We start from the raw sequence: 16,755 nt of genomic DNA, 5'->3' as shown, positions 1-16,755 counted from the left end.
TTTGACAGCAAAAAAAGGAACGAAGGCGAGAATTTGAGAGACAGCATGAGTTAAAGCCATTTATTTTATTAAGGAAAAGGAGGATCTGAAGTTATATTTAGCCTGAAATTTAACTAGTGGGAAATTTTTGCTTAAAAGTCTGTAGATCTCCATAGAATTTGCTGTCCTACAAAATCTAGAATGAATTTCCTCACATTTGTCGTGAACTAGAGATGACTTTAAAAGGCTCCTTCTTTCACAGAAACATGCAGAAGACTCTATTGTATACCTTGCCAATACTTTTACAATTCTACCAGACCAAAGTGTGCTACAAAACGCAGATTTCATAAGGAATGCTGTTGCATGTGTTTGATTTACCTTTCTTTACGCTGACCGACTCCATGTTTTCCCAGCAGGTGGGTACTGAGGTGCTTCTTCATCACAAAGGCCCATCTATAAAATACACACAGAGAAAGAAAGATCAAATTTTAGCAGAGCTGATCAAAGCCAGCTGTCTACTGTGAAAAGTTTCAAGAGCTCTCAGAGTGCATCCTCAGCAAAGGTCAATGCTGTTCCTCAGGATTTAACAAACTGAACTCAATTAGCAGTTAAATTCTGTTAGTTTGTCCTCCAACTCATCACCTAGATCTTTGGTAGCTTTTGAGTAAACTTGCTAACACACAGACAAACAACAACTGTCTAAACAGCTGGAAAACAAGAAGGGTATAGCTGTGTTCATTTTCTAATTATTCTTTTTAGTTTTTTCCTTCAGTATTTCCCTTACATATGAAAGACAGTTTGTTGATTGCCATCAGTTCTCTCACACAACTGCACAGGAACATGTCTCATATATATATATATATATATATATATATATGAATGTGAAAAATGTGAACAACTTGGTCATCGTCATAGTTCAATGGCCTATAACTTATAGTAGTTATTCAGTATATGACAATATCAGTGTCTTATAAGATTTTTGAGGTATTTTGGTCCAATCGTCTTTACAGTATATCTCCAGCTGATTGATATTTCACTGCTTATTTATTCACAGTTTTCTTAAAGTCCCACTACATTATTTCTATCAGTTTGAGGTCTGAACATTGATTGGGTCATCACAACACAGATATTATTGTTTCATGTTTTTCTGCTGTAGATTTGCTGCTGTGTTTTGGTGCATTGTTCTGTTTTATGTCCCAATATTACCAAGTTTTAGCTGTCAGACGGATACTTGATCCTAGAATAATTGGGTATGCAGAATTTTTTCAACTGATGATTTCATGACGGTAAGATGTCTGGGTCCTGTGGCTTTAAAATAATTCCAAATATTCACCTATCCACCACAGTGCTTCACAGTTAGTATGAGGCGTTTGTGCTGATATGCTGTATTTGGTTTTAAATGTGCTGCTGTGAATTATGAAAAAAAAAAAAACATCTCTACTTAGACCTCGTCGATCCAATAGATAATGTTCTTTTGGTTTCTTTTAATGCAACTTTGCAAACTTAAGCTGTGCCGCCACATTCTTCCTAGAAGTTTAAATGTTTTCCTTTTTTTTTTTATATTAAAAACACCTGTAGAAAGCCTGTAGAGTCTGAGATGTGCCTCTTGCAATTTCTCAGAGCAATTCATAGTCTGATCTTGGTATGGGAATGCTGTTTCATGCACGTTTGGGATGTCTGGCCTTTTATTTTAAGTGATTTACACTTGTAAATAATACTCCTTAATGTAGTCTTATGTGCAAAAAGTCCAGATAGCGTTCCCAGATTGACAGGCAGCAACAATTGCCACTCTAAGATGTTTTTTCTTGACCATGTGTTAACACACACCTGAATGCCCCAAACCAGCATCTGCCAAAGCTTCTTTTATGGAGCCGCTAACACTTAATGATCATCAATTAAACAAGTGCATTTAATTAGCTGCACCTGGATGCCACCTTCTCTCTTAATTCCCATGGAAGCAGTAAGGGTGTACACACTGCTTTTGCATTTTGGCTTAGAAGTTGTTTTAAAATATATAATGACATTGTGGAATATGTCACGGGCTGCTGTTCACATCAGGCTGAATTTACGTCGTTTGAAGAACTGGGAAAGATAAGATTATTTTTCATAATGTCCTGATAGAACATAATGAAAGCCCTAAATGTGACTCACATGACTGTAACTGGCACGTTTTCAGCTAGAAAATAGGGAAAGTATACAACATGCTGTGCATAGAAGTGTCACATAAATATGCACACATGTGCATATATTTATACACACATGCGCGTTTAGTATGTGCAAGGGCGCATGCACATCTTCAAATAATACCAGGGTAGTGCTGCTTGACAGGGACCACAATGTCCTGAATTTGTCGAGGGCCCTGAGTTTACCGTGTCTCCCAAACAGCATATGAAAACATAATGAACGGATGACAGGACTAACTACTCTGACATCCAAGCAGCTTCACCAGTGCTTTCATCCCCTGGCCTTTTCATTTAGCATCCATCACTTCCCATTATTGTGTAACTGAGAGACAATGACCACATCAGAGAGCCGAGGATGGAGCTACATGAAAGAGGCTCAGGGAGTTCAACCGACAGTTGTGTGGTTGGTACTGTCACCGCACAAAACTCTGGTCCTCCTCTGCACTGCCCCTCCTATTTTTCTTTTCTTTTTTTTCCCCCCTCTTCGGGATGTTTTTAGTTTCCCCTCTTCCAAGTCGATCATTATACTGTTTTCTCTTCGGCAAACCCATGTTAGAGTTTCTGAAGCTTTCATTCTCACTAAGTAGTCAGTCTTTCGTGAAGCAAAAGCATAATTATTTCACCATTTATGTCGCCCTGTCAGCTATAGCCCCTCTCTACCCCTACAACCCCTCCAACGTCTGGACACACACACACACACTGCTGTGTCCTCCAACCCATCATGGCCCCAGAGTCCCGTCCGTCACCGAGGCCCCTGAGGCCAACTCTAACTAACACCATCATATAAATATTCAAACATGTTCCACTGTTTTGCCTCATTATCATCACTCTAGATTTTCTCAATCCTCTCTAACTCAATCCATCCACCCGTCCACAATGTTGCCTTGGAGTTAAACTGGGAGCGAGCGGATGACTAAATCTTGTACATTCCAATCAGGGAGACTGGCAAGATCAAAATGCTGAGCTTCTTTGGCCTACTGGAAGTGCCTCTGACTGACGCCATCATCTATAAATAAACAAACAGCATAATTAAGATGTTTCTGAGACTGGTTTTTGGGGATGAAATCGGGGGGAGGGATAATGAAAGAATTAATCAATATATTTGAAAGAAAAGGGCGGCCTCGCAACACTTCACGCATGCTTGTTTAAGTCGTCGTGTTTAGACGTGGAGAAAAAAAGAGCTTGCAAACATTTCTGTTAATTATGTATTACAGCTGTCCTTCATAAACCTAATTACAGAGTGCTGAAAGGCAACAGGGGCAATTTGCATATGTGCATGAAAGACAAGACATATGCAAAATATGATTTTAATTAGCATTCTTTGATAGCACAGGGTACAAATCAAACTGGCATGTTGTGAGATTCTCATCTCGCCCTTTTTTTACTGGATTATTTTCAGAGTGGCACCAGAGCGAGATGGTTAAAGCCCTCTGGAGGCACCTGGCACAGGCTGCTTTTTTTATACACACACAGACACACAAATGGGTGTTAATATCCTCTAAATAAAGATGCATAAAGGAAAAGGTGCAAAGTCACTTTGCACACAAACTATTCTTAATGTAGAGATCAACTTCAGACAGCACACACACATACTGATACAAAACCATGACCACAAAACCATGACCACAAGTACTCCATCTCTCATACCTCCACATTCACACATAAAAAGATCCAATATCCAAATGTTAAGGGGGCAAATTCATTTGTTTAAAGTGGTGCGTAATCAGCCCCCTGCCAATGGTGTGTGTGCATCCTCTGCCATCCAGGTCAAGGCCTCAGCTTGTCGTCCTGCTGCCTTGGGCTGCATCATCAGCCGAACCATCAGCCTTGATGGTTATTGTAACAAAGGGATACTTTAACATGCCATTCATCCATATCAATTCTCTTCCCCCTCATGAATTGAACTAATAAGGCTGTGCCTCTGCCCTCCAGGGAGGCTCATAATATCCATTGCAGATATGAAAAAAAAAAAAAAAAAAAAAAAAAGGAAAGAAAAGAAAGACAGAAGCTCTGGTGTTTCACGTTCGACTTTCCCTTCAGACTAATCGGCGCGCCACAGCTCGTTAGGTCCGTGACGTGCCGGAGCTTTACCGATAAGCAGGGGAGACACGGCTCAATTACCCACAGTTACAATCTTTCTCTCTTTCTTCCCTCCCGCCGCCTGACGATGAAGAGATAACATGTCAATATTTGATACAAACAACTTCATTTGCCTAATGGTGTTCCTGGATAGGCTCGTCTGCAGGTCCGGAAGGGATGGAAGATCTAAGAAAAGAGACTCAAGCAAGAGTGGGCTTAGATGCACCGTAGCACCACACCCCCGAATCATGCACGCCAATTCCCATCAGCCCATCAGCTGTGTGAGGCATGCTGGGAGACACCAGGTCGAACACAGTTTAGTTTGCCAACTTTCTGAATTACTTTGAGTTACTCTTTTTTTTGAGCTTGAAAATTTTTTGATTGAGATTGGAGTCCTGAGCATCACAAGGTGAGGAATTTCAACTTCCAACTAAATATCATTATCACACTAATGTCACTTTCTCTTACTGAGAAACGATGTGGCAAGTCAGCGGATATGACGACTCATTTTTTATTCATTTAGGCCAAAAAAAAAAAAACAAAAAGAACACAAAAACAGTTTGATGTAATAAACTAAATCAAAACCATGTTCTCTAGAATTTGTCATTAAGCAATTGTAGAGAAAATGCAGGTGAATAAAAGTTAAATACAAACTAAATGTTTTAGTGGCTCGATGCTCTGTTGTGCTTAAATGTGGGATGGGGTTAAACTGTTGTACAATTTATCTTTTTTGTTTTTCATTGTGGTCAGACATCGCCTGCTGTGCAAAGCTGCAGTGTGAAAGTTAAACAGAGTTATGGAATGAAAAATGAATGTAAAGTCAAACAAACATCTGCATTGTAGATGTTTAAAAGGTATCTGAAAGGCCATTTTGGGAGCGCTACCAGATGTACAACCTGCTCAACCCTCACCTGGCCCAAAATCTCAGCGAGGAGGAGCAGTTCCGTTGAGGAAAGATGAAAGGGGAGGTGGGTATGAGCTCTGAAGTTATGGTGCTGTGTTTCAGCTCTTCTGAGTGAACACACACACACACAAACTCTGCAGTGGTCCGCTGGGCCCCAAAGAAATGAGTGTGTGCGGGCTCATCTAGCCTCCTGTGCCAGGCCTAATGATGGCCCCCACCTGCTGCTTTAATGTCACAGCTGGATCGCCCTCCATCCTTCACTGACTCTGACTGCCATCAGCAGCAGGTAGCTTCCCTCTGCACACTCCCACCTCCATCTCCTCTGCCATCTCAGATTCCTTCATCTCTTATTGCTTCCATCTCAACAAAACCTCCTCCTTATCCATCTCGCTGAACTCATGCTCACGTTTTTGTTTTGTTTTTCTCTTTATACCCTTTTCTGTCTTTTCACTTTACCCTACTTCTCATAATCTTTCCAAATGTTTTAGTGACTAAATTTCAGAAAGTTAAAATAGTTGGAAACTAATTAGACATGCCACGCAGACAGAAGCCTCTATAATGTCAAAGGATGCAGCAACGTCCTATATTTAACACCGAAGAGGGAGATCCATAAAATGAAGAAGAACATCTCACCATGTCACAACTAATTCTCTCTTCAAACGTAAACATAAAGCATTTCTTCCTTGTTTATTTTTTTATAAACATCCCGAAGTAGCGGAAAAGCTGGAGGTAAGTTGACATGTCTAATCTGAGAAACTGTGACAGGCAGGTGAACTGACAGAAGAACAGAAACCAACACTTGGCTGACAGCAACCCTGCAGCGCTGAGACAGCTGCCGACATGTCAGACAGACAGATAAACAGACAGGAACAAGAAGTCGGAAGATGAGACATTTATTGACAGAGCAGCTGCTTTACTGACAGAGAGACAGACAGATGTGCATCAAGAGCGAAGATTCTGCGGAGCTTTCTGGCTGAGCTGGAAGGATGCTCTACGAGCGAGGACACGGCACAGGATTGGGAGGGAGGTGGGGGGGGGACTGGAATAGATGTGATGTCAAATCTGCAGATGTGGAGATGGTTGGTGATGGAAGGATGAGGAAGAGTAAAGGAACTTGAAAAATCATGTTGGAGTTTCTAGATAAATCAGAGTGGATGTGAACTAGTGGGAGAAGAAAGAAGCAAGGCATCCCATAATCTAACGGGCAGGTGGAGGAAGATAAATAAATAAATAAATCATCAGAATTGATTCTGCTTTTAAGCAAAACAAGCACCTCATCGATTCTAAGACAATCCTGATAAAAATAAAAGGGAGTTAAAGTGTTTCTCTGACGACGGATCAACGTCAACGTTCTGAATGAAACAGACACCTCTCAGTTGCGACGCCACTGCTCGTGCACGCACCTCTCTCTGTGCGTTTTGTGTGTCCTCTAGTCTTAGAGGAGGTACATAAAAAGCTCACTTTGCTTCTCCGAAGGGGTTTTTGGATCATCTGCTGAGGCAGGTGATGGGGCTTGACGGATTGATTGAGGCGAAGTTCTCATCGACGGTGGCAGCGCCCCATAGAGTTCCCAGCTCCAGTGCACACTGTTCCATTAAAGGATCATTTAGAGGGAGAGCAAGTTCCACCTGCACTTACACAGTGCACGCCCTAATGCGAGATGAAACACACATTTCCAGGCTACAGGAAGGGAGAGAGAAAAGGGGGAGAAAAAATTATAATAATGAAAAAAAAAAAAAAAATTCAGTCCCATCCCAACAGTGCATTTCCATCTTCAAGAGAACAGCGATTGATGAAGTAATCTATTATTGATATCATCATCGTTATGCGCCGATGGCACTTTTTAGCTTTACGGAGACTTACCCCCCCCCACCAAAAGCTCTGAGCGTCATCGCACTGTTTGCATATTATGCTACTCAGCTTCATTATATTTTCTAATTAACTGCTTTAATTTGGGATTCAAATCCTGAGTGAGAGGCGAAACTTGAAAATGCTGAACAAGAAAGAATAACGCCATATTTGGTGTCAAGATGAAAAGAGAGGTGTAAAAAAGAACAAGGTACAGGAGCAGCTAAAGCACTTTTCAAAATAGATATTCTAAAAGCTGGCATATTGTGTGGCATCAGCACAAACATGATCCACTTTTATAGATTAGAAGAAAAAAAGAAAAGAAGAAGTGGATAAACGAAGACGGAGAACGTCCTGAGAAACATTCTCAGTGAAAAACACAACACACTAAAATTATGCGCTGATGCGAGGAGGTGAAAAAGTCATTTTACACAACAAAACAAAATGAATCAAAAATGCTGGTTGTTAAAGGCTGTTAGCTTCTCTTGCTAATGCATCTTTCTCTCCTTCCTTCTCTTCTCTTCCTCTCTGCAGTGCAGTTAAAGATATGAAAAATATACATGCTTTTTTTTTCTTGCCCTCCCTCTCCCTTCCACCGCACCGTGTTAAATCATTAAAGAGAAGTCCTGCTCATTATCTCTCTAAACAAAACTTCTCTTAAACCAAATAAATCACCGTTGCCGCGCAGCTAACAGCCGTGAAGGGATAAATTACAAAGCGCCTCGCTGGCAGCACTGGTATTTTAAAAAGCTTGCTGCACAATTTCTATGATGTGCAGTAATTTGTAATGCAGGTTTCCTTATGTTTGTATGGCCTCTTCAGGTATGTGTGGTGCATGCTGGGAGAAGAGGTGAAGAGTGGGGAGTGAAAAATAATAAAAATAAAAAAAAGTAAGGAAAACAGCTCATGTGTTCTTTGTGCTTCGATATAATGAACTTAAATAACTTAGCAGTCCTGCAACCCTTATCTTATCAACAGAAATGCTACCTGAAAGGTTTTGGCTAATGATATTTCATATTCATAATGTTAACATCTGGATTTGAACATTTCACATAAAACTGCTCCCAGGAGGAAGCAGTTTATAGTGTTATTAAACAGAAAAACATTATTTGTGGTTGAAAAAAAAACAACAAACAAAAAAAAACAGTTTTTTTTCTCAATATAGTATCCTTGGTAGGGTCAGGACACTTTTCAAATGGTACACTGGCATCATGGGATGCATCCAAAGGCCATTTGGAAGTAATTCATTTGAGAGGCTCCTTAAGTGTTATTTCTAAATTTATACCCTGACACCAACGAAGATGTTACATAAAATCCTTCCCCAGTGAGTGATTGCTTTTAAAGGAAAAGAAAACTCTCAGTGGTCAGAGAGGCATTATATCAAGACTGCTGATGGTAGCATTAGATTTATAATCGGCAAGTCAAACTGATATTTTTTGCAACTCAGACCACGTTTTTTTTTTTCCTGCATGACCACCGCTTACACCGACCACCTTCATTATTAACAGGAAAACACGCTGTTAGGGCCTTTTCCTCTGTTAAAGAGCCTAATTGAGGGGAAGGACGCCGACCGCCCCCTTACAACCTCTGTGCCCTCTGAGCTCCCCTGTGAACCAGGAGCCATGATGAAGCCCCGTCCCCCACCCCCAGTGGGCAGACTTAAACTGCGAGTAACAGGGGTCCGTTTACAACAGAAAGCCTCCCCCGTGGCCCCCCGGGGGATAAAAACCAACAGTAGTCCTGATACCCACCCCAACCCCAATAAAAGAGAACCATGATTTATTCAGTCTGTTTACTACATAATCTGTCCGCCCGTCCTCTGAGAACAAATTAAATGTATGAAAAAGGCTGTGAAAGAAGAATGGTTGAGTGAGGACAGAAAGAAATGAAGAGAAAATAAATAATGTAAACCAAAATACATAAAAATCCCAAAGCTGAAGCTCTATAATAACTTAATTCACAACAGACACATTAGAGTGTGTTAGCAAAGATGCATGCCAAACACACACCCCAAAAACTTCACACTATTGCTCTTTAAATACAGACAGAGGGGTGGGGGGATTTGGGGAAATAAAAAACGAACCAGGTTGGCGTGATCAGACCTGAGCGATCGGAAGATGCCAAAAAAGAGAGGGAGCGATGAAGACAGCGAGAGCTGAAAACACAAACACAGAAGACAGCCTGTAATTTTGACCGTTGTTGTTTTGGCGAGTGGTCTCGCACATTAAAAAGAACTGAAGCAACATGACAAGCGAGAGTTGTATTTCTCCCACCATAGTTTTGCTAAAGCAGATAATCCATAAAACATAAGGCCTCCGTATTGACGTTTTTCCTCAGCCAGCTGAGTGAAGGGCGTAGCTGGGATGTCAGGCCTGTCTGTCGGCCGGTTACCACTCTCATTATCCCCGCGCCTCTGTGAAGGGCAGCTAAGGTCACACTCCAAAGGAGCTAAATAAACCACTACGGCACTAATCTAATATTCATCCATCCCATCTAAGAATGACTTATTAGGCTCAAAGAACCAGAACTGTTGATGGAGAGGAGAAATTGCCGATGGTGGAAGTTTACATTTTCTGCAGTTGAAAAGTTAAACTGCAAATGTGGCGTCTGTCATCTACCCTTGTGGGAAGAATTGAAAAGTACACTCCAGTTCGGTGCTGGCTCCGTCAAACGGTCTCAAATGACAGACCTTCTAGAGATTTAGCAAAAGAACAGCTTTAGATTTTACACAATAAGCTGTTCAAGTGTTATTATAGTTGCTGATTCCTCCTACTCAAAGCCAGCACACTTCTACACCTCTCAAAGTATCTATACACACACACACACACACTCACACACACACTCACATTCACTCACAAAGGATGTCTTTGTTTGGCTATTGCTGCTGTTGTCTTGACACCCACCATCTGCTGCCCCAGCAACAGAGAAGAGTGAAGAGAAGAGTTTCTCTACTGAAACTTATCGGCCATCTTCCAAGACACCCCAAACCCCCCCCCCCACCCCACCCCACACACACACACCCCAGGCCACCACATCAAACATCAAATGACAAAAATACCCTGCAAGGTTCAACTCAAACACACGCTGGCCATTCTCCCACTGCTGACACTGATGTTCTACAGGCTGAATCAGAGCTCATTGAACAGCTGATTCCTGCTTCGTCTTGCAGGACGCTCATACAGAAATGTATAGAAATAGTAAGCATATGCTTTAAATTAAAAACCATGAAAATATTCCCTTTCTTTCAAAAGCAAAGCAAAATAAATTTCTCAAAATAAATTTCTCAGGATAAAAATGCATAAAGGGGGGAGGGGGGAATAAATTGCAAAGGTCCTCCTCAGTCACTATCTACAGATGTGAGATAGATCACAGAGAGTGAGCACTCAAAAAGTAAATAAAATAAACAAGTAAATAAAGTACGTTATGTAGATGAGGGTGACGAAGCCTCCGTTTCAACCTATTCTGTGCTACACTGGCCATTCATCACTTGCACATGCAAAGTGCTGGCTCTGGTCCTTAGCATATTCGCATATTTTAATGAAGGCTTGCATGCAAATGACAACGACCTTTTCCTTTTTTTTTTTTTACAACTTTACATTAAAAGAAGGGGAGTGGTGAGCAGAGGCTGTAATGGCTATTAGAGCGACAGGCAAGTACGTGACGTTGTGATCTAAACTCAGGGACGCTGTAATTAGGCTAATCTATTACCAGACGGTGGCTGTCAGAGATTTTTATGACAAAGGACAGATGTGTCAGACACTTTATTTATTAAAAACTGGCTATAGATTTTCTGAAGAGATGGTCAGTTAGAACCACAGAAAAACGTCCCTGTTCGCTAACATGGACTTGGACATGAACAACACAAGCACCAATGGGACCTTGGTGATGCCCCTGGATCTTTGAAGTGCTGCATGCACTGCAATTTAATACTGGCTGAGGGGTTCCAGCCTGGTATCAGACTGAATGCTGTTCATTTAGTCCAGTTAAAAAAATATGTATTGTTGATGTCTTTAACTTTTAATCTAAATAATAAAAAAATATATTTTTTCCCACCTTTTTCAGAGAAGTATCAAAATAGCATTTGTCATTGTCGCTATTGATATATTGATTACTCTCTAGCTGTTTGTATTTGTGTCGTACTCCCTAAGACAGGCCCCTCCCCTCGCTTCCCATCATCACAGACCAGAGGAAGGGAGGGGAAAGTGGCCGTCACTAGCCTCCCCTCTCCTGTCCACCAGGCAGGGTCCTGGGCTGTCGGCGGGGAGGCGGGAGAAAGTTATGCCTCCTTACTGTGACTTTGAACTTCCTCAGATGAGGCATAAATATTGAAATATTGAAATGAAAGATGGGGGTAGGAGGGAGTTGGAGGGAGAAGGGGAGGAAAGGGGCGAGAGGATAGACGGATTGGGGAGGAGATGAGACAGGAGGCCCACTGAGAGAAAAGACAAGGCCCTCACCCCTCTGCCAGGATGCGTTCTAGCGGGCCGACAGTTATGGATAGGAAACATTACTGCTGCTGGTAATTAAAGCAAAAACTAATACTGTCTCTTGGATGAGGGGGTTTCATGGCGAGCATCCATTTGTCACTGCGGCACACTCACCAAGGCCAGATTAAATCACACACATATTTAGTCCTGCTGCGCATGCAGGATCTATCTATTCATCCATCTATCCATCTATCTCTTATACTGATTGATAATTATCCATCTATGTTTATCATATCGGCTTTCATCTTCAGTTTTTGCCCCAGGCTCTTATGGGAATCTTTATTTATAATTCATTACTCTGTTTTTAAACAATTTAAATATATTTTCTTCACAGAAGAAAGGTTGAAGGCAGAGGAAGATACTGAAAACCGAAACACGTGTAGGTCAACTTCTACTAAAGAGTCCTCATCGAGTCAGTTAGTGACTGACTGGAGTGACTGACTGCACAGTGGCAGTGAAAAGGCCACCAGCTTTGAGGGAGAGGGGGGAGGCAGTAGTGATGGTGGTGGTAGTGAGCAAAGACGAGGACGAGGGAGGAGGGGATGCCATGTCGCCAGACGGAGAGGATCGGTGACACTGAGCGTGTCACAGGGTGATGGCTGCACTCTGCTAGGACCAGCAGCCCCTCCAGCGCTGTCAGAGGAACCAGCAGCTCCAGATACTGACACTAGCAGCCACACTGACAAGCCAAACATGACTCGTCTCCGCTCTCGCTACAGACGAGGCCTGACGGCGCGCAGGCACACTGCGACAGAGGGATGGAGGGATTAGTAAGGCGGAAAAAAAGCAAATAAACACAAACTGAATCTGTGTGTCTGTTGAACTGGACAAATGGTACACAGTACATGAAACAAGAACACCCTCCCAACCGAACTGATTCTTCTCCTTTATCCTGATTGGCTGAAATTATTTCAACCTGTTAGAGCTGAATGGAGACAATCAATAGTCCTCAAAAGTTCCTTACTTTTTTTGACTAAATAAAACTGCTTAAATGAACCATTTGTAAGAAACCAAGCTTTAGTTTTACAAATATGCCTCTTAGAGAGTTACTACAGCAGCACTTAAACAGAAATCTCCTGTAACCTCATTAGCATTTGTCGCCACATTAAAATCAAAATGTCAGATGAATTAACATCCTAGATTAGGTTTATTCAAGTTCTCTCAGCAGTGCTTGTCATCTTTTTTTAATAACTTCACCTGTGAGTTGGTGCCATGATGTTTTAGAGACCAGAAAAGTGGTTAGCACAGAAAAAAAGCTGGTTAAATCCTACAAGACAAACAACATGGTGGAAGGTGGTAGAATGGAGGGAGGATGATGATGGGATAGAGACTGAAAAATGGTAATTTGAGGAGAAAAACATGAAGAGGGTGGAGGAGGGAGGTAATGCCAAAAGGGGAGAGGGCAGAAAATATAGAAGGGGGAGAAATAGGGAGGAGATGCAGAGGACTTGGACAGAGAGAGAGGAAGTGCAGCAGCGAGACTGATCGCTGTTGATCTTCACGATAAGCGCTCCCGACAACTTGTGACCAAAGTGGCGCTTCGACACTAATCGGCCGTGAAGGCTGACCTGCAGCGAGGCAGCACAGTTCAGATCGCATAGGCCCGGCGCTGCGGCTCAGACGAGATGGACCCGGACAGGAGACATCCAGGCATCAAAACTCCCTGAGAAATTGCGACATGGCTTCAGTGCACTGTGAGAAGAACATAAGAGGAAAAAAAAAAAAAGGCAAGCAGTGATACTCGTTGCTCTTGGCAGTCGAGGCAGACTTATCTGGCTTGAGATGAAAAGAGAAGGACACTGGCAAAGGAGAGTGGAGTGAAGGAGTGAAGAGAAGTGTGTAAGGGAGGAAAGGAGGGTGGAAAAATATGAGCAGAGTAGAAAAAAAAAATACAAAGATCAATTTTTATTGACAATTATCTGTGAGCTGTGCTGCTCTGAACTGGAGAATAACCTTGAACTGTGTGTGTCCGACCTCTGCAAGACATAAAGTGTGTGTGCAGACAACGCCAACAGGTCTGACTACTCTCATGAGCGAAAAAGTAAACAGGCCAAAGATGTTTAAAATGAACTGAAGGTGAAATAAACACATGTAACACACTGTGCACCTCCCTTGAGCATTTTACTGGATCGTTTCATTCAGACCATCCCACCTCAGTAGCAGTGGGAAGGAGAGCAGATATTTAGTAGCAGGGGCTTTGTAACAAATACTAAACACCAGTAGTCAGATAATTTATAGGTTTTTAAAGAGGTTGATGTTTTTTTCATCTAAATTATTAAAAAATAAAAAAGTACTTGATTTTACTATTGTTGGTTTTTGGACCAATGGTTGAATAAATGAAGCAATTTGCAGATACAAATTTGGACTCTGGAAATCTTTAGCGGTCATTTCTCATTATTTTTTTTTAATCAGGAACCTTTAATCAAGAAAACTGTTAACAGATTAATCAGTGATGAGAAGAACAGCTGCAGCAGTAAAAATCACCACAAACCAATATTGAAAGTTCATAAAAATCCTTGAAATGACTTTCTTTTATTAACAAGTGAAAATATTTTACTTAAATCGTTTCCAACTTTTAGACTTTTTTTGTCAATAATTTACAACTGATGGCACATGAGAAAAGATGAGAGAAAACGGCAGAAAGAACTTTTATTTCCCAGAGCATGTCCAACTTTACACGCCACCCCCGCCCTCATCAGACATATTACACTTTCCTAGATAAATATTTTCACTTTCTTTCAGAGTGGGCTGTCCTCTGTTGCCAAGGCGCCGCCACCAGCCACCGCCAGCCACCGCCAGCCACGACGACAGTCATGAGCAGGAAACATGAAGCTATATTTTAATAAGCATGGAACATGCATGTTTATTCAGTCGTTAATGACGACTGGCTTCCACTTTAGGCGCCTCGTGCAAAGAGGGCGTATTTTGTGCAAAAATAAAGAAAGAAAAAAGAAAAAAACATGGGATCTAATCATATCTGGCACCATAAATCATGTGTGACTGTGTCCCTTTAGGACAATTTACAGCAAGCAAACAGGAGCCAGGTGAAGAGTGGGGGGGGGATGCATGAACAAGACTGTTTATTCACATGTTTAGAGAGGACAGTGTGGTTCTGAATACTTTTTAGAGAAGCTGAAGTGTGGTGGTCGAGGTGTTTCTTGCTTTTTTCTTTTCTTTAGGGGGGGTTGACACACAAACAAGCAGGAAGCGCAAATCTAATCAATGTGTTCTAACTGCAGAGCAGCCACAACACAAAATATAGCCCTGCTCCCTCCTTCCTGTCTGATAATAAGCCAATAGATTTGATAATGGCAGCAAAATTCAACCTAACCACCAGGACACAAGTCAGGTTGTCAGTCTGAGTTTTCCTCACATTTCTCCACACATACACACACATGTGGTTGGTTAAATCAGAGACAGAAACAGGGATTCTAGAAATATTCTCTTATTGATCTGTTGTGGAAAGATGCTATCTCTTTACATGAGGAGCAGACCACTGGAGCCAGAACACACACACACACACACACACACACACACACAAGCAGCATCACTACAAACACACGGCACAATCAGTACATGCCATCGTCTACAGAAAACAACACAAACCCAACCTCCCCACACTAGCGCACACACTTGACACACACTTCTGCAGAATTATTGCTTGCAGTGTGAGAATCTGGGAGTCTCAAGACACAAATACCATTGTGAGCAATTACAAAGTGGCCACACAAGAAAAGGGACTGTTTATTTATTCATTGATGAATTTAATTGCTTGTTAAAGTTGTACATGAACGGTTTCTGCAAACATTTCATGTTCGCTCTGAAAGAGGAAAGTTGAGAAATGGGAAGAAAATCTTCACTTAACACTTTGAGCACAACCTGAAATCTTCACCACAACAAATTGCTTATATTTATTCTGCGCTGCTAAAAAATTTGCAGTCTGAGAAAGGATAGGAATAGCTGGTTCTTTTTTAATTCAACACAGCAAAAGGACTGTGTGGGAGATATGCAGCGCCGCACGCTATTAGTTGTGACTGCTTGAGATTGCCATTCCTGTACTTACAGTATACTGCAAATAGGAGCATCACTTTTCATTACTTGCCGTTTCCAGCAGGGCTTCGCTCTATCATTGCCGTGGCATGCTAATGTACAGCAGGCTACTGTCATGTAAATTAAACTGTTTGTTTTGTTTGCCTTCCCTCCTTCGGCTGATTGTCAGAGCGTCTCGCCAGGAGCAGCAGGTGTGTTTGTTTGTTTGTGTAGGAGTGCGCCCGTGTGCCTGGTTTGCTGCTTTGTGCGCACACGCTCCGGCTGCACAGCAACAAGTGAGCGTGTGAATGTGTGTGTGGTTATGGAATGTGAGACACAGAAATGAAACCCTGCTCACACACCTCCCAGTAAACCAGATGTGCTCCTGACCCTGAGCTCTGCCACTGAAATGCAAAGTCGGATGCCTGCTTGGCACCCCCCCTCCCCACCCCCTATCGTTGCAGGTACAACCAACTGTCACAAACAATGGGAGAATATGCATACCGAGGGATAGGGTTTGCTACAACATGCTCTCAATGTAAATCATATTTCAGAGGTTTCCAAGAGACAAGGCAGTCAGCCACCCAGCCAGCACTCTGCTGTAACTGCACTGCTACTGAGTAATTGACAGAGCAGGAAAGAAAGAAAGAAAGAAAGAAAGAAAGAAAGAAAGAAAGAAAGAAAGAAAGAAAGAAAGAAAGAAAGAAAGAAAGAAAGAAAGACAGAAAGAAAGAAAGAAAGAAAGAAAGAAAGAAAGAAAGAAAGAGTGACGTTTTTATGAAGCCGTCTTAAAATATGGAAACTTTTCTGCTGCTCATTTGTAAACAGGGTGAAATATCAAATGGTACTACAGAGACATAAGAAGCCATCATGACTCCTCATTAGGAGACAGATGACAAGGATTCCCGTCTCTAATTAGACAGAAGAAGTTTTTTTTAGAGCATCAACTGCCATGTGTTAAGTAGATAAACAATTCCTTAGCATCTGTAAGGAGGGTTTTGAAGGAAGCTGCTTTTCTCTCAAAACAAAACAGTTTAACACCAATAAAGCAGAATGTGCAAAGCTGCAAGGCCCGATCTATAAACATCCCAACAGATTTGAACCTGCCTGACGCAAAGGAGTTACTTTAAAAATTGCCTAGTTGAACGTCAGCACAACAGTTATTGAACACACTCCTCACTAGATTTATTAATCAGCTCTCAACGCAGGCTGAAATTGTGATTTGGCTTCAGCAAGAGTTGTGTTC

The 16,755-nt window shown here is 41.8% G+C and overlaps 1 protein-coding gene across 1 annotated transcript in view; it reads right to left on the bottom strand.

Annotated features, from left to right (window-relative positions):
- Nucleotides 1-16,755, bottom strand: part of znf407 (zinc finger protein 407) — a 150,239-nt gene that overhangs the window by 83,014 nt on the left and 50,470 nt on the right. The window contains exon 5 of the mRNA XM_041988448.1: nucleotides 358-432. Coding sequence (XP_041844382.1) covers nucleotides 358-432 — 75 coding nt within the window. The remainder of the gene's footprint in view (nucleotides 1-357; nucleotides 433-16,755) is intronic.

This window comes from Melanotaenia boesemani, chromosome 6, assembly GCF_017639745.1.
Source record: "Melanotaenia boesemani isolate fMelBoe1 chromosome 6, fMelBoe1.pri, whole genome shotgun sequence".
Taxonomy (NCBI): Eukaryota; Metazoa; Chordata; class Actinopteri; order Atheriniformes; family Melanotaeniidae; genus Melanotaenia; species Melanotaenia boesemani.
Note: the sequence above shows the minus strand (reverse complement) of the source record. Positions and strands in the feature narration are given on the sequence as shown.